General features: G+C 35.9%; 1 protein-coding gene across 1 annotated transcript in view; it reads left to right on the forward strand.

Moving 5' to 3' along the window:
* ADGRV1 (adhesion G protein-coupled receptor V1) overlaps positions 1–21336 on the forward strand; it is a 494515-nt gene that overhangs the window by 162443 nt on the left and 310736 nt on the right. Inside the window, exons 62-74 of the mRNA XM_023522723.1 lie at positions 4–145; positions 2014–2131; positions 3930–4053; positions 4948–5086; positions 5255–5440; positions 5721–5953; positions 8011–8159; positions 8799–9000; positions 10159–10378; positions 12748–12987; positions 14329–14478; positions 15488–15961; positions 19977–20120. Coding sequence (XP_023378491.1) covers positions 4–145; positions 2014–2131; positions 3930–4053; positions 4948–5086; positions 5255–5440; positions 5721–5953; positions 8011–8159; positions 8799–9000; positions 10159–10378; positions 12748–12987; positions 14329–14478; positions 15488–15961; positions 19977–20120 — 2521 coding nt within the window. The remainder of the gene's footprint in view (positions 1–3; positions 146–2013; positions 2132–3929; positions 4054–4947; positions 5087–5254; positions 5441–5720; positions 5954–8010; positions 8160–8798; positions 9001–10158; positions 10379–12747; positions 12988–14328; positions 14479–15487; positions 15962–19976; positions 20121–21336) is intronic.

Raw genomic sequence — 21336 nt, forward strand, 5'->3', positions numbered from 1 at the left:
TTTATCTGATGACCCTGATGCATATGTGACATTGACAGTCGTCCGGTCCCCAGAAGGAAAAGGAGCGGTCCAACTTCAGTGGACTATAGATGAGACGGCTAAAGGTGATCTCAGTCCTCTGAGTGGGACACTTCATTTTGATGAGGTATCGTCACCATCAGGACTCTGAGAGTTTTTTTCTAATTTGTCCTTGTTTGATTTTCTTTTCCATAGCCTTACTTATGAATGCCTATGATAGTATTCACTATGTCTGGACTTTTTTTGAAATTATATGCACTGTGGCGGGGAGAAGGGGAGAATCACACACACACACACACACACACACACACACACACAAACACACACACAAACAAGAGAAAAGAGCTTTCAACACCAAACAACACAGAAACAAATTCTTTTTTTTCTTTCAGTTTTCTGATAAGTGATTAAGGAATTAATCAGCAATGCCCTCTGGCAATCGATTTGTCACTTAGACATTCTGCCACCATTCTTGAGGTATTGGTTACTCTAATGACGTTAATGATGTCAAGCCAGATGTTGCAGATATTTCATCCACTCATTTCTCAGATTCTGATAGATGGTGACTCAAGAAATACCCAGGTTTCATGTCCTAGCCATGATCTGAAAACTTCTCATCTGGCCCGAGAGGAATTTAGAAAGTACTTTAAAATTTCTGTAAAGATTTTCCTCAGTAATAATGAGCAGTAATTTCCCAATTACCAGATTCTAAGTGCTAGACCTACTTTCCAGAAAATTAGAAAGGTTTTCCGGTTTTGAGCAGGACATTCAGACCAAAATGGTCCATAGTCTGATCTTTTCCCCCAGTAAATAAGGCCGACCTTTCTCAGAGTTGTTTGCAGGAAGGATGGGTTTGTAGGTTAGTCTGGAATTGACTTTCTCCATCTAGTTTTTTGATCAGCAACCTGGTACACTTCATGTACAACTGCATAACAGCCTCACTGTTCTGGTTCATCCAGCTTTGACATACAATGTCTCATCCTAATGTTTTGTAGCTCAGACACACAATCAGAGTCTCCAATTCAAAATATGCAGAAAGTAAAGTGGATGGCAGTGATTCATTGCATCTTATGAATTATAGATTTTTCCATGAATACATTTAATAAGGTCTGAGACAGGAGTATACATTTTCTTAGAAGCTCTTACAAAATTCTTTTAAAAGTACAGATATTGTAAAATAAGAATCAGGAACTATGAAAGAGAAAATAGCTTGGATGAAGCAATTAAAATAATGCTTTTTTAATATTAAAAATCTCAAAGAAAAATGCAGTTGCAGAACTAAGATGTACACGAAAAGGAATAAACAACAGAATTTAAACTGCAGAAAATTAATCAGTGATGCATAGGACAAATTGGAGTTGTTTTATCAGCATGCAGAGGAAAGGGTAAAGATAAAAATGATATCTGTCATGGTTATGTCTTTGAAGTATTAATCTAGTTGTCCTCTCTATATTTGCTTTCCTCTAATCTTTCTCTTCCAGCCTGTACTGAAAACTTAATAGATGTTCCAGGAAATTAGTGAGTTAAGTGTAAGATAAGAAAAGGAAGGAATCATAGTGAGCATTCTGGAGATCAAAACCCGTGGAATTGGAAGGAATTGGAAGTAGGAATAAGCGGAAGGCAGAGTCAGAATGGGTAATAGGAAGATAACCTTAACCTTCATAAGTATTAAACCTATGAACTTGATCTTTACATCATTCTGTGACCATTTAGCTCTCTTTAAGAGATTAGGTTTTTAATGATTGAAAATTTTCAGTAAATTTAGAGACTATGTTATTTTTCTCCCCTTTTTCCTGTTAAGAACCTGAACAGGATTTATAGTCAGAGCTAATTTTTTATAGTAATACTCTTTAGAAGCAACTCAAAATTCTTGGAGACAAAAAGGATACACTTTAAAAAATGCTTATGGACATAAACATCATCATGCTAATAAAAACATGCAAAATTTGGCTTTGGTCAATCTGGAAAATGTATTATTCCTTTTATTCATTGTAGACTGAATCTCAGAAGACCATTGTACTGCACACACTTCAAGATGCTTTGTTGGAGAAGGACAGGCGTTTCACCATTCAGCTGATATCAACAGATGAGGTAGAAATATCTCCAGTAAAAGGTAAGAGAAATTCACATTTTTTTAAATTAAAAAGTAGATTCTCAGAAAAATGGTTTTATGATTCCTAAAATCTTTACAAAAATATAAAGCTGTCATTTTCCACCTGTATTACAGCTAAAGAATTTTTAAAACTAAAATCACAATGCCTGGTCTTAGTAAGGCCATACGTCAAATAAAGATTTCATACAACTTAGCTGTGTGACTTAAAAAAATAAAGGTGTTTATTTTAGCAATGTTTGTCAAATAAAATCTGGAGGCTTCCTAAAAGATCTAAATATAACAAAATACTATTCAAAAGGTTATGGCAGCAAAAGCCTTAATTACATTAAAAATTCAGAACACAATTCCATGGGTAATTCTTATGTTAATAAAGCAGGCTTAATAACTACATGTTCATGTAATCCCATTTTTGCCATGTGCATGTCATAAATATGTTTGGAATTATTTACTTGTAATGTTGATAGTGGTTTTTGAATCCCTATATTTTTTACTCATATTTACAATGACCTCATATTACTTTTGTATTAAAATGTTATTTTTAAAAAGCATATTATTATGCCTATTCCAGCCTATCTTTACCTATTTTCATCAGAAAGTAATTAGATATTTTGACATTTCAGAAACAGCATAATTTTCATTGGCTATGATCCATATGAAAATTTGTTTCTTAGAAATGGAGAGAAAGCATTAATGGTTCTAAATGATTTCATTGTGGTACAAACAATAGTAACCATAAAAAAATGGCACAACAACTTTAATATGAAAACTTATTTACTGCTGCATGTACTTTTTTGCCATCAGTAGCTCCATCCTATCTATACTAGGGTCTGTGGCCAGAAAAGCAGAATTCTGTGGTCAAAGAAATTCTCAGAATTGTAGAGTATCACTGTATATACCTAGGATACGTAATCTTGCATTTTTATCTGGAGTGCTTTCCAACAAGCCTGTCATTGAGAATCATGTCATTGCACATTATTCTTCTGTAAGCCAGAAGTTAGCTCGGTTGTCTGCATCATCTCAAAATACCTGTGAGGGTTAATGTCATATAGGATAAGTAGATACAAGAACAAGTATATACCAGTGGATCATGGTAAATCATTTATTAATATAAAAAAGTTCATAATATACTTCTAACTGAGACATACTTGCACATGACAAACCACTCTTGGTTTCATTAATCCATTGTCATAGAAAGTGAGAGTACAATAATCCAGTCCTTTGTTTCACAAAATTCTAATGTGTGCTTCTGGAAACAATTTTGAAGCTACTGCCAAATTATAATATGACTTAAATTACTTGATATGGTTTTTATTTCTATTTTAGTAGGAATTTTGATATATTCTTAGAAATGCTTATAAGCAAATAAGTCAGAAAATTAAAAATAAAAAGTACCCCAAAGAATTCTTGCTTTTGCCACATAACTAATAGACATAGCCAGCCAGATAGCCAATTATAGTGAGCCGCAAAATGGTTACTGTAGAAGTGGATTAATGCAAATGGGAGAAGAGTACGTGCTTATCATGGGGGTGATAGTGGAATTATCACCTACTTTCTCCTGCCCCTTTCACTAAAATGTGATCTCGGACAAATTATTTGTCTCAGTGTCTTGAATGCCTCAGTATGCTTAAACGTCTTTATCAGTAAAATGAGGATAATTCTGGTACCTAACTTGTATGATTGTCATGAAGATTAACTCATAAGATTAGTATATGTAAAGCACTTAGAACGTTGCCAGATATATACTAAGTGAATACATGAATTTGCTACATAAGCTGTACATGTATTATCTTCATATTAGGTAGCGCATCAATAATCATTCGGGGAGGTAAGGGAGCTTCGCAAGAAGTTGGGATAGCGCCATCCTCTACTCATGTCTTCATTGGGGAACCTTCAGCAAAATATAATGGCACTGCTGTCATCAGGTAAGGACTTCATCATTTTTCTTTGCCTAGGGTAGAGTTTTATGTAAATAATTAGTGTTTTTATGCCTTAAATACACCGTTCTCAATACATACATATTCTTTAAGCATTGTTATTTGATATGTTTGTAACAGCCTGTGAAGAGTAGAACACATTTTTGGTAAAAGTTGAAGACATATCCTGACCTATCTTGAAGTTAGATCATGAGGAGGTGTCTGTTTCTTGGGTGATTTGAACAACCCATGCCAAGGACATCTGTGTTTCAGACCCGTCTATCACTAACCATCTGAAATAAGAGAGTTACTTCATCTCTGTAAGCTTGTGTGTCTTAGCTACAAAGTTATTCCTTAGAAAGTCACCTGGAGCAAACATGTTATGATCCTAAGTATCCTAAAATTAGGGCCTATTGTATAACTATAGGATGATCATAGGCAACTTTATTATAGATTTTCTCATGAGGATTGGGACATCAAGTATTAATGAAGTAGCTGAATTTGAGTTAAAACTTTACCTTTTTGTTAGTTTTTCCATTAGCATTGCATGTGTGAAGTGTTTCCTGTTCTTTGGAGAGCTTCGTTAGGCTATTCGTGTTTAGTACCTTGTGTATTAAGTGCAAGTCTACATATTTTTTTTAAATTCCTTTAAACCTTCCAATTTTAGTGTTCAGCTTTTGCCAGTATTATCCTCCAGCAGATTTATATGAGTTTAGTACTTTGAGTGTTATGTTGGAATTATAAGACTTTCTTTTGGTTTATAGTTGCTAGATAAGGTTATTTAAATGTATAATGCTTCTGAAATACATGAAAATTGTTTATTGTTAAAATACATGGGAAATATCTGGGGAAAGTTTTCTTCAATAAAAAACATATTGAATATATATGTGTGTATTGTTGTAGCCTTGTTCGTGGCCCAGCGATATGGGGGGAGGTCACAGTGTACTGGAGAATATCCCCTGCATCCACAGGGGAATTTGCCGAAACGTCGGGAAAACTGACAATGCGAGATGGACAGTCTGCGGCAATCGTAGTGATACAGGTATTAATATTACTGGTTTCTGTTACGCCCTTTAGGGGGATGCGTGTGTCAGGTGGGGTCGTAGGAGGTGGTTAATATCCAGGGTTTGTTGTTGTTGCTTATGTGATAGGTTTTTTCTTTAAATATTATAGATTCTGCCTACTAATGGCTCTCTTTGTCCTTCTGTAGGCTTTGGATGATGACATTCCTGAGGAAAAGCATTTCTATAAGTTTCAGCTCACTGGAGTCAGTGAGGGGGGGATACTGAGTGAATCCAGCAGCACTGCCAATATCACAGTGGTGTCCAGTGACTTTCCCTATGGCCAATTCGCCTTTTCACGTGCGCAACTTCAAGTGGCAGAAGAAGCACAAAGGGTAGAGTGTGAAATCCTTTAACTATGAAGTATCATTTTTTTTTTTTATATTGCGAGTGATCTTTAAAATGTGTTTCCTTGTTCATATTCCAAAGTTTTCACAAACCGATTAATTAGCTTCTAACATTTTTTAACATGCAATTTATATACTTTTACAAATTTATATATAATTTAAACATAATCCTGGTAAATAGAATTAGAGGCTAAATTAAGTACTGTCCAGTAGATTAATCATCCAAGTCAAAAAAAAAAAAAACCAAAAAACACCTCTTCTCACCTAGGCGAACATCACAGTCGTCCGATCAGGCGGATCTTTCGGCCGCGTGAGGCTCTGGTATGAGACCGTGAGTGGGACAGCAGAGGCGGGCTGGGATTTCATCCCTGCACCAGGGGAGCTCCTCTTCGAAGCACAGGAGATGATGAAAAGCGTGCAGATTGAAATACTTGATGACGGCCTTCCTGAAGGCCCGGAGGAATTCTCTCTAGTGATTACTAAAGTGGAACTCCTCGGAAGGTAAAGTAGCAAAGAAAAATAGGAAAAGAAAATAAAACAGAAAGAGAGAAAGAGTAAATGCTAGGTTGTGTAGGGATTAATACTGATCTGTAAAATAGTTCTTTCTCTACTTTTTCATAATTTTATGTGACATTTGAACAAGGTAGGAAATTATGACAAAAACTATTAACTCTGCATTATCCTAAAATATAATTTTTTTCCTTGAAAGTTGAAAGCTGTGTTTTTGTTGTGTGAAATCACTCTGGACAGCCCTGAGAATTGAACATGCTATGGGTGTGTAGTAATCTGGTAAGGAAATAGGGTAATTGTTCTCTAGGTCAGAGGTCAGCTGGCTTTGGGGAATTTGCTTCCCCCCTGTCTCCATCATTATACCTGCGAATGGGCTGGAGTGAGAGATTTCTTTTTGGAATCTCTGAAGACTGTAGTATCTTCTCTGTGGGTGAATGCTTGCCTAATAGCTGTTTTAAAGTGTAAAAAAAATTGAATCAGAGGATGTCAGTCATTAATGTGCCCCATGTTTTCATTGAAGATCTAGAATTGACCATATGGAGGCCCTCTCATTCTCTGATTTAGTGAAAGTGACTTGATTGACAAGGGTGGGAAGCACCTTTATCGAGTTCCTACGTGTTGAGCAGCCCAGGAGAACCTCTGCACTGACAGCTTCTACAAAACCTTCAACTAGAATAACATTTGCATTTATATAAGTTCTAAAGAGATTTTTCTTGTGCATGAAAATGTTTTTGCATTTGTTATGTAAATGCCATGCTTTTAAAGCTTTTTTAAACTATAATATTTCCTGGAATGACTTAGAGTACATATCATTCCTCCTGGGAAAAAAATATTATGGGCTTGCATACACTTCAAATCTTAAATTTCCCCTAAAATGATTGTGTTTCTGGTGATGAGAATGAATTTGTACTTATACTGAATGTGTTAAAATTTGAGCTGGCACTGACTATTTTAATTAAATAGGTGAAATTTGGTATCCGTGTTATTGACCAAGTAGGACTGGTGGCATTTGCCCTCTTTGTAAAAAAGCAGCTCATACTTAAGTTTAATTCTGAGGAAATAAGTTTTTTCTTCCAGATGAACTTCTAGACTTCCTTTGTTCTGTGAAGGAAGGTATTATAAATCTATTTTACCTAGTTGCTGGAAAATTTACTGCTTTGTTATTAAATGATGATGATCAGTTTACCTACAGTGCATCTCAGACTACCGCTAAGTTACCCTTATCGTTTAGTATTTTAATTCCTAGTTTTCTAATTTTGCCTTACATGTAATCATATTAACCAGCTTTCAACCTTTCAAAACTAGGTAGAGTAAAACATGCCAGGTAAATAGAATTTAGGAATTGAAGGAAAGACTACAGTGGTTTAGTGTCATCTTTTAGCTTTAGGAATTAAAATGATATAAAACTATGGAAGTGAGAACTTTTCTTTGATGGGAATAATATCAATTTTTTTAAAAAATGTTATTTGCGTAAATATGTCATCAGATAGGTAAACTATCATTTATATTAAAGAATTGATTATAATTGGTTTCCACAGATATTAAAATATTTTCTTGAATCTTGAAGGTTTAGTTTGAAATTTCTTTAGTGGCATGCCACTCATTATTTCTGTAAAGTAACTCTTTCAGCCTAACACTGTAAATGTTGATGTTGAACCCTGCTGGTTTCCGACTCTGAATGCACTGCAGTTTAATGTACATTCTTATTTTGGTCCATTACTGTAGTATGTGATCAGCAGTGCATTCCTAGCCCCAGAGGTTCATTTTACAACTTCTTCCCAATTTCCTTATAGTTTTATTATCTTTCCAGTGCCTAAATTTAATAACTTTATATATTAGTTTTGGTTTCATGCAGGCAATGATAATTGCGAGCAGCACAGATTTCTGTTTCAAACATCATTTCAGGAAAAGAAAAAATATTTTAGTGTGGGGGATTTTTAAAAGTAGTAAAATGCTTCATAGGACTATGTTATAGGAGCTAAGAGGACCCTTCACTTCATGCTAGGCAGTTATGTACTCATTTTATTTTATTTTTTATGACTTTGAAGAGGGTATGATTTTACCATCCAAGAAAATGGACTTCAGGTAGATCAGCCTCCTGAAATAGGAAACATCTCCACTGTCCAAATCACAATAATGAAAAACGATAACGCAGAGGGCATCATTGAATTTGACCCAAGGTATACTGCCTTCGAAGGTAGGTTCGGTAACTTTATTTGTAAATTTACCATCACTTTCTGAATTACAGTGTACCTGAGCATGACGTTTTCAGTTTGAATTCCTATACGTAAATTTTCTCTGATGTGTGTGCGTGTGTGTATATACATACATACGTATATACTTTTATATGTATTTGTATATGCATTTATATATTTATACATTTATTTTAAAAATATATTTTTAATTACTTTTGGAAAGTCTTGAATTTTACTTATGTGTGCCAAAGCTGAATGGTTAGGAATGAAGCAACTTAGGATTATTGAAATATTTTTATTTTATGATTAGAAAAATCAAGGAATATCCACTTTTTAATGAAGGATCATTTATTTGTATGGGGCACATACAGGAAGACTGACTATGCTAATGATTAAATAGGTTATTTAAATTCTAACTTACACTGTTCACTATAATTCAACTTGTGACAAACTATACTCTTTTTTAAGAAATAAGTCACAAAAATTTCACTAATCATTTTTTAAAGTGATAAATAAATGATGGACAAATTGAATGCTTGTATTGTTCCATTATATTTAATTGCCACATTTAATTTGACTGAATTTTATAAAAGTTGGCTGCTTCATCTGTCATACCAGTTAATTACAAATTCCTGCTACAGTGGATGAAGATGTCGGGATGATCCTGATTCCAGTGCTGAGGCTGCATGGAACATATGGTCATGTGACAGCTGATTTCATCTCTCAGAACTCCTCTGCAGCTCCCAGCGGTGTCGATTATATATTGCATGACAGTTCAGTCATTTTTCAGCATGGGCAGAGCTTAAGTTTTATAAATGTCTCCATCATTGATGACAATGAAAGGTAATACTATTTAATGATATCAGAAATAGAGTACTTCCCCCTTATCCATGGGGGATACGTTCCAAGACCTCCAGTGGATGCCTGAAACTGCAGATGGCAACGAACTCGATAATATACTATGCTTTTCCCTACACATACATACCTATGATAAAGTTTAATTTATAAATTAGGCACAGTAAGAGATTATCAACAATAACTAATGATAAAATAGAACAATTGTAACAATATACTGTAATATAAGTATGTGAATGTATTCTGCCTTTCTCTCAAAATATCTTATTGCCCTCTACTCATCCTTCTTGTGATGATGTGAGACAATACCATGCCTACATGATGAGATGAAGTGAGGTAAATGACATAGGCATTGTGACCTAGTGTTAAGCTACTGTAAAAGTTACTTAAACAGAGGCGCCGTGATACTGGGACAATTGATCTGATAACCAAGACAGCTACTATGTGCCTAGCAGGTATGTAGTGTATACATATGCTAGACAAAGGGATGATTAATGTCTTGGGTGGATGGAGCAGGTCAGTGGGAGATTTCATCACGCTACTCAGAACAGCGTGCAATTTAAAACTTATTAATTGTTTATTTCTGAAATTTTCCGTATAATATTTTTGGACTGTGTTTGACCGCGGGTAACTGAAACCTTGTAAAGCATAACCTTGAACAAGGGGGACTACTGTAATATGGGCATGTTACATAGAGCATGAATATTGTGTTTTAATTTTTATCTATGTTTTTCACTGATAATAGAATTTTAGATTATACATGTGCTCATTGAGAAACAAGTGAGGACTTTTAGGGGTGCTGGGGTAAGGAAAAAAGGATTGGGAGACCATTGTGATTGTATATGTCACTTTTTTCAGAGGAAATAATTTTTGTTCCCTTTAGATTTGAAAAATCGAATCAGAATGTGGAATCATTGTGTAATATTTTAAAGCATTAAGCAGTTACAAAGAGGGTCTAATAACAGCCAGATTATGTAATATTGAAGTTGATCATTCATGCTTCTAGCTGAGCACCCTCTTCTTCTCACTTGGTGTGTGACTACTGTGCCTTGAATATGTATGACCAATTTGGAAAATTAGTAGTTATTTGGATTTTAGAAGCATTTTAATATGTTTAGACTAACAGAATTGCTTCTTGCTATGCAGTGAATTTGCGGAGACCATTGAAATTCTGCTTGTTGGAGCTACTGGTGGAGCAGTGCTTGGGCGCCACCTAGTGAGCAGAATCACAATTGCCAAGAATGACTCTCCTTTTGGTGTTGTAAGATTTCTCAATCAAAGCAAAATTTCTCTTCCTAATCCGAATTCCACACTGATTTTATCCTTGGTACTGGAGCGGACTGGAGGACTCTTGGGAGAGATTCAGGTAGAGTTATTATTTTCATAGTTTTAAAAATAATTTCTGATAGTTGAATTTGGAGTTAGATTTTCTTATTCATCAAATGTGTTCATTTATTTATTTACAAACAATAATGTTTCTTAATTACTTAGTAGGTATAAAATAGCTTCCAAGCCCTGTGAGGTACATGAAAATATGAGGCATACAGCTGTCCTCAGGGAACACTTGAGAAATTAAATGATGGATTCTGATAAAATGCATTAATTCAACAAGTATTTGTTAAATGCTTTTCATGTTATGGGCACTGAGAACACACTGGTGAATAAGACAGAACTCATCTCTGTTCTAGTAGGGTTTTCAGAACAATAAACAAATAAATAAAAATAAAATTATTTGATAACACGAAGTGCTTTGCAGGAATGCAAAATTGAGACAGTTGCGGATGACCTGCCGGCTACTCTAGTTTGGATGATAAGAGTGTGATATTCAAGCGGAACGCTGGATGATTTGAAATAAGTGGTCACATTGTTAGGGACAAGAACATTTGGGCAGGGGGAATAGCCAGTGCAGATCTACAAGCCTGGCATGCTTGAGGTCCAGAGAGGTCCATGTGGTGGGGGGCCTGGAGGTGCTGGGATAACAGCACAGGATAGATCAATGGGGTTAGTAGATGTTTGATCACAGGGATGTCTTAAAGAGGTTAACGATTTAATGCTAAGTGCAGGTAGAATGATGTTAGAAAACTGTAAGCAGGGGACTAATGTCTATATCACTGGGTGGTTATTTTAAGCAGCTCATTTATGACAACTGTGAGGAAAATAGACTGTCAAGAAGCCAGATTAGAAGCAGAAAGGGTTGTTAGTTAGGAGGCTCTTGCCCACTCTTGTCCAGGCAAAGCTAGCAGCTCAGACAAGGGTGGAGATGGAGATGGTGAGAAGTGAATAGACACTGTGTTTTGGAAGAAAAGTTCATAGAACTCTTGGAGGCTGGGGAAAAGAAAGGAATTGAGGATAATGTATGAGCAACTGGTTAAATTACAGTGCTGTTTACTGAGATGCAGGAGCTTGGTGCGGGGGGGTGGGGGGTGTGTGGGATTAAGAGTTCTGTTTTGGCCATGTTAATTTGAGATAGCTACTAGACATCCCATTGAAGGGACCAGGTAGGCAGAGCGATGTGCAAGCATTGGTTCTAGAGTTCAGGGCTACAGACTCAGAAGATGTGGACACATATGGAGGCATTTGAAACTGTGTGGCCTAAGCAGAGTAGAAAGACATGTGAAGGATAACAGACTTGAGCCCCAGGCTCCCAGCATTTAGGGTTCTGAAGAAGGAGAGCCAGCAAAGAAGATTGAGAAGTAAAGGAAGAGGAAGCCTAGTAAGGTATGTATCATGTAAATATTACATAAGCCAAGAGAGACAGGATGCAACGTTTTAAGAAAAAGGAGGTGGTCAGTTGTGTCCAATGCTGATGAAAGATAAAAGAAGCAAAGAGAAGTGCCCAACTGTCATTCTTCATGGACATGAAAAGTGTACAATTTTAAATTACAGAAGCTTTAAAAATACATTCATTATAAAAATTTGTTTTTAATAATAATTTACAAAAATTTCTGTTCATTTTTTAAAAAATTTATTTATTTACATTAGTTTCAGGTATATACTACATTGGTTAGACATCTATATAGTTCATAAAATGATCCTCTCAGTTGCTCCCTTTCTCCCCTGGCCCTCCACTTAGCCATCGTATTAATGCTACCTGCGTTCCCTCTGCCGTGCTCCCCATCCCCGTGCCCAACTATCAACTACTAATTTGTACTTCTTTAACACTTCACCCCATTTTCCCAGACCCCCAATCCCCCTCCCCTCTGTCCGTCACCAAATTGTTCACTATATTTGTGAGTCTGTTTTTGCTTAGTTTGTTCTTTTTGTTCCTTAGATCACTTTATATTAGGAATTTATTTAAGTATATTTAGAAGAGGTTGCACACACAGTAGACTTTTCACATGGTTTTATTGTCTTATTCAAATAGGTTTTGGTTGCAGAACCTGTGCACATAGGAAGACAATGTTGTACTCATTTATTTAGAAAATATTTCTATTTTTCCATTATGTATGTGTTTAAATATGTACTTTTATATTTTTGTTATCCTGTGATGATGAAAAATGACCAGAAATTTAGAATTTTCTTTTCTTGTTAGACATTTTTATTCATGAAAACTGATATTCTGTAGGTATGCAGTTTATATTTGCAACATGAGTTGATACCTAGGAATTTGCTGGAGATATTCTGGAGTAATTTTCACATATATGTATATGTTTTTTTTTCTAATACTCCACATCCTGCAGAGTACTTCTTAGTTTAAAACTGATCATCTCTGTTAAAAAAACAAACACCCTGTAGGTGAACTGGGAGATATTAGGACCTAATTCTCAGGAAGCATTACCAGCACAGAACAAAGACATTGCAGACCCAGTGAGTGGGTCCTTCTACTTTGGAGAAGGAGAAAGTGGCGTGAGAACTATAATTCTGAAAATCTATCCTCATGAAGAAATTGAAGTTGAAGAGACTTTCATTATTAACCTTAAACTTGTGAAAGGAGAAGCAAAATTGGACTCCAGAGCTAAAGATGTTACATTAACAGTAAGTTTGACTTTATTTTCCACAAATTTTTGAATTTAATAGAGTTATGAGAAACTGAATTTACATTTATCGAAACTCTACAGGCTTATGATGAATTGAAAGTTACCAAACCAATGAAGTCAATAATTCCTATGGTTGTTATATTAGTTTCTTACATAGTCTGATTATGGGTATTATTTTTTTTAAAGGCTTTATATAATGAGAAATAACTTATTTTACACTCTTTAAGGAAATTTGGTGTTTTGGGAATATTTGGCACTATCAGGGAGGAGGTATTTGTTATATCATCTTAAACACTGGATATCTTTGCCATCAACATACATAAAAAGTTTTAACTAGTTACAAGTCAGATTGTTTGAAGGAAGAATGGCAGTTGCTTACTTAGCACAACAACGTGTTGAATTAGATCTGAATTTAGTATATTTGGTATGAACCACCTAGTCCATCGGGGGCAGAAAGTGCATGGACCAGGGCTACTGAAAACAATGTAGAGAACTGAATATCTTCTTTTAAGTTTGGGAAATACTCTTGTCTGGGGTCAGTATCAGTCAGATTTCTCCAGAGAAAAAGAGTAAGGGTGGGGTGGGTGAGTTTTGATTGCTTGTGGGAGTCAACAAGTCCAAAGTCTGTAGAGCAGTCGAGAAGGCAGGAAACCCAGGAAAGAGTTACCGTTGTGGTCCTGAGTTTGAATTTTGTGGGGCAGGCAAGCAGGCTGGAAACAAGCAGGATTCCTAAGTTTCAGTCTTGTGGCAGAATGCCTTCTAGAAACCTCAGATTTTGCTACTAAGACCTTTAACTGATTGGGTGAGGCCCACACACATTAACCAGAATGATCTACTTAAAGTCAACTGATTGTAAATATGAATCACATCTACAAAATACCTTCACAGCAACATTGAGACGAGAGTTTTACCAAAAAATTGGGCACCATGTTCCAGCCAAGTTAACACATAAAACTAACTATCCTAAGGCCTATGGGCTTCTCTCCATATGGTATTATAACCAGTAGAAAAAAGTTAGCTAAAGTTAACCAGTTAAATAAAACAAGCATAAGGCAAATAAAGATAAATTCAGGCATCAAAGTACTGTCCTTTTGAGATTCTGCAAATTGTAGTTTTTTGGACACTTACCCCATTATTCTTAGAGATTAAAACCTGCTTGTTTTAGATAACAATCAGAATAGTAAAGGTTTTTAAAAATTAGGTAGCTAGGTAGATTATATTCAAGTATTATTTCTATGTTTCTTTCACTTCTTCAGCTATCTATGTATTAACATGTTGGATACTATATTTTCATTCATAATGATACCCATCATCCACTCTGCATTCTTTCTATTTTTAGATACAGAAGTTTGGTGATCCCAACGGAGTGATACAGTTTGCTCCAGAATCTTTATCTGTGAAGACTTATTTGGAGCCATTAGCTCTGGAAGGGCCCCTGGTCATTACTTTCTTTGTCAAAAGAGTTAAGGGCACTTTTGGAAAGATTACGGTATCATTTTTCATTTGATTTTTGAGCAGCAGTTTGCCCAACAAACATGGTTGAGAGAGACAGAAAAACTGCCTTGTTCTGGTTAAAATCTTTGATAAACTGAAGTGGCATGAGTTTTCAGAGAAGCTGAAAAGGTTCATTTAAGTACCTTTGAGCACTCCAGTCAGCATCACCTCTAGCAATCTCTAAATTCTATTACAAATAGATTAAAAAGATCTTAATCACAATTAATTATGAAGAGCATGACTTAACTATTTTGTATTTTCTTGTTTGCTATAACATGAAGGTTTTCCTACTTAAATCTCTCAATGATTTTTGTAAATTGCTTAATAGATTCTTTAGGGCTTTATTTCTCAATGTAATTTTTCCATTTAGCAACTGATTTCTAAGACAGAACATGCCTTTGTAAATAATCAGGATATTTTTCTAATGGGTCATAGTTACTTGTTTTCTAGAAAAACATTTTGTGAAATTTCTCTATAAAGTTACCTCTCTTCCTGTAACTTGTACTTGTTCAATTGAAGCTTTATGGTTTAGAGGCCAAAAAATTCTGGGAAAATAACTTAATTCTTGAAATCTTATAGGTATTTTATTTTGGTTGAAAAAACAAAAACAAATTTTGATGTGAAACGTCAGATTATTCACTTTTTACCTTTAAATATTGTCTGTGGTTCATTATTGAAATTGTGGTCCTGGCGTTTTAATATTAACTTGCTCCTCTTTATCTCTTCAAATTGTTATTATTTTAGAAGTAGGCAAAATGAGATTTTTATAATCTTGTCCTGCAAAATTGCAGATGACAGCCTGAAAGAATTAATATACTTTCATGATGCTGACATCACTCCCCATACTTTCTCAACTAACTAACTGCTTGGAGAGTTTGGCTTTGAATAATGAGTCTCAATTAAAATTTATTTTTTGGATATTATGGAGGAAAACTAATTTAAAGGATTTTGATTTAAATTACTGAATTATATAATGTTGTTGGGTTTTTTTCCTTTTATTTAAGGTTTACTGGGAAATAAGTAGTGAATTTCAAATGAGTGGAGACTTTCTCTCTACAAAAGGATTTTTCACCATTGCTGATGGAGAAAGTGAAGTGAGCTTTGATGTTCATTTGCTACCAGATGATATACCTGAGGTAGAGGAAGATTTTGTGATCCAGCTTGTTTCTATAGAGGGAGGAGCAGAACTGGATCTGGAAAAATGCATCACACAGTTCTCTGTTTCTGCAAATGATGACCCGCATGGAGTGTTTGCTCTGTATGCAGATCGCCAGTCAGTACTTATTGGGCAGAACCTTAGTAGATTCATCCAGATTAATGTAACCCGGCTTGCTGGCACGTTCGGAGACGTGGCTGTTGGATATCAAATATCATCTGATCCTAAGGAGCAGCCGATTGTTACTGAAAATGCAGAGAGGCAGCTGGTGGTCAAAGATGGTGCCAGATATAAAGTGGATACCGTGCCGGTAAAGAGTCAGGTTTGTCAGATTTCTTTAGTTTCCTGATCATTCCAGTCAAACTCCTTTAGGAGAGCCCTTACTTACCTCATGATCAGTTTAAATCTTATTCATTGTTTAAATGTAACCATGAAAAATGCCTTGGAAATGCATAGTAATTATCGGATAATACATGGAATGAAATATTTGTATGCAGATTATAAGTGAATAACTATATTCCAACTTGGAGATAAAATATTTTTGTCTAGATAGTAGCAGGCATTTATTTAGTACTTACAAAGTTCCAGGAATAGTTGTAAGTACTATACATACATACCCTGACACACACACATGTGCACACACACAGACTCGTGAACGCACATACACACAAGATGCTTGTTGAAAGGAAGAAGTTTGTAAGCTTCCTTATACTCTTATAAAGGGCAGTGTAATGAGAGAGACTGACATGTCCTCCCTGGAGTTTGGAGGGGCTACATGAACACAGAGACTGGCACCTGCTTCTCTCCTTGCAAATCTGGAACAAAGGAAGTTGGCTCTGTTTTTCTGTGATGGTAATGAAGAGAGTGACTCTGGCAAAATTTGGGGTGCAGGTAATAAGGCCACATGGATTTCCTGTGGGTCAAGTAGATACCCCAGCAATCTTTCTCAGTCAGAATCACAAAGTGATTTGAGTGACTCTGTCTTACTCCTCCCAAGGATGGTACATAACTAGTATCATTCTATATGCATGGGAGAGAAGTTAATTTATCTCATACATGGAATGCATTATGACACTGGGGATTAATTATCTCATGGTTGAGCAAGGCTACCCCACAGGGTAACCAGATTAAAGTCATCTTGAGAAAAATCTGCGGGGTGGATTGTGAAGCTAGGAGAGGGTCAGAAAGGTCATCGTCTCTGTGGAGGAATGATGAAGAGTGGAATTCCGAAGTCTTCGAGGAATACCCACATCAATTCCATGAAAAGTTGAGCATTGGGGTGCCTGCCTTCGTGGCGGGATAGTGGTCAGCCAGCGTTAGCCAAGAAGGGACTACAGCAGTGAGGAAAGATTTTTGTCATTCTGTCTCAAAGCAACCCTCCCTTGTCCCAAACCTGAAGGTGCCAGAAGATTGATGGAAAAGTCTAAGGTGGAAGATTGGGGGACCGAAGGAGTATTGAAACGTCATACCATGACCCCTTTCCCACTGTAGACCTTGAGCCATGAATCCAGAAAGAACTGGGACAAAGAGGGGAGCTTTAGCTGAATGTGAGATGGAAGTTTTGATTGATATTGGTCTGGCCTTTACTTTTCTGAAAGGAACAGAAAGCTTTGAGATCTACCCAGAACACTGTCAACGACAGTGGAAGGAATCCCTACAAAGCAGTTAACAGGAGAAAAATGAAGCAGTTTCCTATTTGTATTCCACTAAGTTTAGGTACACAGTAATTGATGGTCTTAGTTTCATATAAACTTCTGATCAGTAGAAAATAGGCTGTCATTCCGAATAAGCATATTATACTAATTCGTACCTACTGTGTCACCTTTTGATCTTTTGTGTACCTGAGTCTTTATTTTTATTGTTTACTAAAGGAAAAAAAAAATGAGACTTCATAGTGAGATGTAGGTTCCATAGTTACTCCTACACCTGTCGTGTCCATTTCTAACCTCCATTTTCTTTATCTCCAAATTCTCAAGACTGCGAAAAAGGGTGCAAAGCCGAGGAAATAAGAGGTGGATTAACTGAACCAGAATATAATTTTAAGTCTCATTTACAAATTAGAAGCGTGTTCTTTTTTAAATACAGTATACTTAAATTATGTGACTTGAAGCATTTTCCCATACGTGTGTAATATCATCCTCTCAACACAGTCTCTGCTAATGAATATGAGGGGACATTTCCTTTAACTTTTCGAGGAGTAGCTTTGTATTATATATCTTGTATTTATAGTAAGATTTCATTTGACAATAAACATGCCACATTAAAGATTCAGTTATTCTATTATTTTACTAAGCAATGTGGACAGTGCAAAATTTATTCTCAGACCATGTATAAGAAAACCAAAATATTTGATATGTATGATGTGGACTAAAACCATTGATCTGCCTAACTCTGAGATTGCCCCTTACAGTGAGGTCTACTCGGAACGTTTTGGAGGAGGTAGTCAGTCCTCTTTTTCACTTCATCATGAAAGCTTAATGGTATGGTTTATAAAAATACTTAGCTTTCGCATACCTTTTTGAATTATCATCTATGAATTTTAAATACCATCTTTGAACCTATTTTAATTATTTTTGTGATTACTACCTATTTTCAATAAAGAGTAAACAAAAGTTTACTAAGTTGTGCATACCAGAGAAGGGCAAAGGGTCTTTGAACAAAGTAAGTTTCTATTAGGCTCTGAAAACTAGAAGACTCTTGACGTTGGTTTATCCTCAGAAGCTGAGAGTGTGAATCTTACTTTGCCTGGTTAACGACTTCTTATAGAGGTGTGTACTAAATGCCTGGCACACTAAAGAAACAAATCTAAGTTTAAAATAAGTTACAATGCAAGAAAAATTTTATATTTATGGTTGAGTCATTGATTCAAACATTTATTGAGCACTTACTATGTGCCAATCATTGCAAGCAGCACAGCAGATACAAAGATGACAAAGGCACACTCCCTGTTGTCACATTACTCCCTGTCCAATGCAGGAGAAGGCCCTTTAATAGCCGGTTATAAAACCATGTGGATAAGTGGTGTTCGAGGGGTGCACAGGATATTGTGGGGCTGTAAATTCTATTTGTGCCTTCAAGAATAATGGGAAATTTGTAGGATGGTATTGAAAACGCAGTCCTGGAGCAGGGAAGTGGAAGGGTATATTGGAGAACACGACCACTCCTAAACACCTTCAAGCACCTTTTCAAATTAATCCACCTGATTTTCTTCTGCAGGCAAAACAACTTTTCCTGAACCCCACTGTTACTCCTGTTCAACTTGAATGTTTAGTTACTGCACCCTGGGGATCTGTGTGTGCTGAATGAACAGAGAAACTGGGCGGGAAGACACAAATGACAGGGTGCCCAGCCCTTCATTCTTTAGGAATTAAGGATGAAAAATCTTTAGCTGCCCAGCTGGTGAACAGCATGGGGGCAGAAGGGGTATACATTTAGAGGAGAGGTGGGAGACACATGTTTGAAGTGAGGACACTGATTTATTTCTGTTTCATTAGTACTGGGCCTGTGATTCATGTTCAGTGAATGCCATTCTGAAACAAACGAAGACTGATAAATGAATGAGACATATGTTACCCTCATGTTGCACAACATCTGAAACCCCTATAGTACATATTTTGCACATTTGGGGCATGTGATGTATGTTTATACATCACATTATATTTAAAAGTACATTCTATTTAAAAGAACAGACTCCACAGAAATGGTTATTTTTGCATTCGATAAAGACATACAGAATTTTTAGTAATATTCCAGGTTATAGGATAACTTGAAGGCTTATCCATTAACAATAATAATGTTTCCATGGGAAAATATTGTGGAAAAAAAAACTTTTGGATTAACACCATTTTTTAAATTAAGGATTTCTCCTACTTTATTGGATTCTAAAACTTTTAAAATTGGTGATTTAATACATGATGTAGTAATTCTTTGTCAAATATTCCAGTAATCAAATAACCTAAGGCAGTATCCATTTCGAGTAAATATCATTAGAGTTATTAGTTACTACTCAGTGAAGAGGAAGACAGTTTTGCTGGTTTTAGGAACTGACTCTCTTCATTCCTGGGCATATGCTTCTACCACTAATACTACTAAGGCGATTCTTATCATTCTTGAGGCCGTTTTACACACGGAGAAATTGCAAATTGGTATTTTTTATATTCTGAAACTGTCACTCTTCACTCCCACAGTCTTCATACTGTTGATTTGTTTCATAACATAAGGGAGAGGGCATAGATCGATGAAACTGATACAAAGGAACCTGGGACAGTGACAAATGTCAGTATTTTTTCTAAAAATTAATTTTTACTAAAAAAGTTATCGATTCTGTTTGTTTATAGGTCTTCCTATCACTGGGCTCTAATTTGACTTTGCACCTGGTGACTGTGATGCTTGTCGGCGGACATTTATATGGCATGCCAAAAATTCTTCAGGAAGCAAAATCCGCTGTCCTTCCTGTCCCTGAGAAAGCTGCCAATTCTCAGGTAATTTGCCCTGCATGTAGTACTATCTGGGAACCACTAGAGGGCAGATTTTATAGGGTGGACTAAGATTCTTAGAAATTCTTAAGATTCACTATTTCCTGAAACCTAAGTAATACTGTGAATATCAAAATAGAAATTATGGATACATTATATGAAAATAATTTGTCAATTTTTGACATTAGGCAGAAAAATATATTTCCTTTTTGGAATTTAGAAAGTTTGTATCTTGTAGAATTTAAATGTAAGGTATAAAATTTTTAAACAGTCTCTCAGAGTCAAAATTTCCAGGTTTTTTTTTCTTGATATTGAACATTTAATATTGAGATATTTTATGCTAAATAATTAAAATTAGAATGAAACATCAGTTAATATTTCAGACTTTTTCATTTACTTATTGTGAATATTCATCTTTAATTTTGGGGCTTTTTATCCTGTGGCAAGTTTGTGCTGTTATAGATAAATGCTGGTGGTGAGATCCTGTGGCAAAGTTGCACCCAAGCATTTGAATCTTCTAACCTGTAGGAAAGATTATTTCTTCATGACTTCATAAATTCACATGAGAACAAAGAACAACTTGAGGGCTTTAATTCCTGTGCAGGGTGATTCTGTCAATATAGGAACAAGACAGGGCTATCGTCTCTGGCTATGGCGATGTGTATATTTTTGACACCATTATGAGGTATCATCACATCCTCCTCCTTCAGCTGGGAGCTCCTTCAGCTTGACCGAGGCAGCCCTGATCCAAGATGTGGATATGGAAAAGGTGCAGTAATGGGGCAGGAATATAGGCAGATCTGGCTGGCAGCTTGTGTAACAGGGTCTCTGGCCATTAAGGGAATACTCTTCAGTTATTCCTCCTGAACTGCTTCTCCACAGGGAATGAATTTGCTTTGTCCCTTAAAGTAGAATCCATTAGCATTAAAAATAACTGGGAGTAATAGGTTTCTTTCTGCACCTCTTCTGTTCAAGAGGAAACAAAGGTATAGAATTTAATAATGCTTTGAAGTTTCGTTGTCCTCTTTTTGCTCACAGGTTGTTATAAAAATGATTCTTTTCAACCTGAACCATTTATTTGCCATAGTAATATATTTCCTTCTAGTCCATGCACATTGACACAACATCGTATCATTGTATCACTTCAAAGATCAGGGCCAGTCATGTTATACCCCTGTTCTCAGTGTATCCTCTGTATGCCTTACCAGGATTTATTAGTGTG

The sequence above is a fragment of the Pteropus vampyrus genome, unplaced genomic scaffold (genome assembly GCF_000151845.1).
Source record: "Pteropus vampyrus isolate Shadow unplaced genomic scaffold, Pvam_2.0 Scaffold11, whole genome shotgun sequence".
Taxonomy (NCBI): Eukaryota; Metazoa; Chordata; class Mammalia; order Chiroptera; family Pteropodidae; genus Pteropus; species Pteropus vampyrus.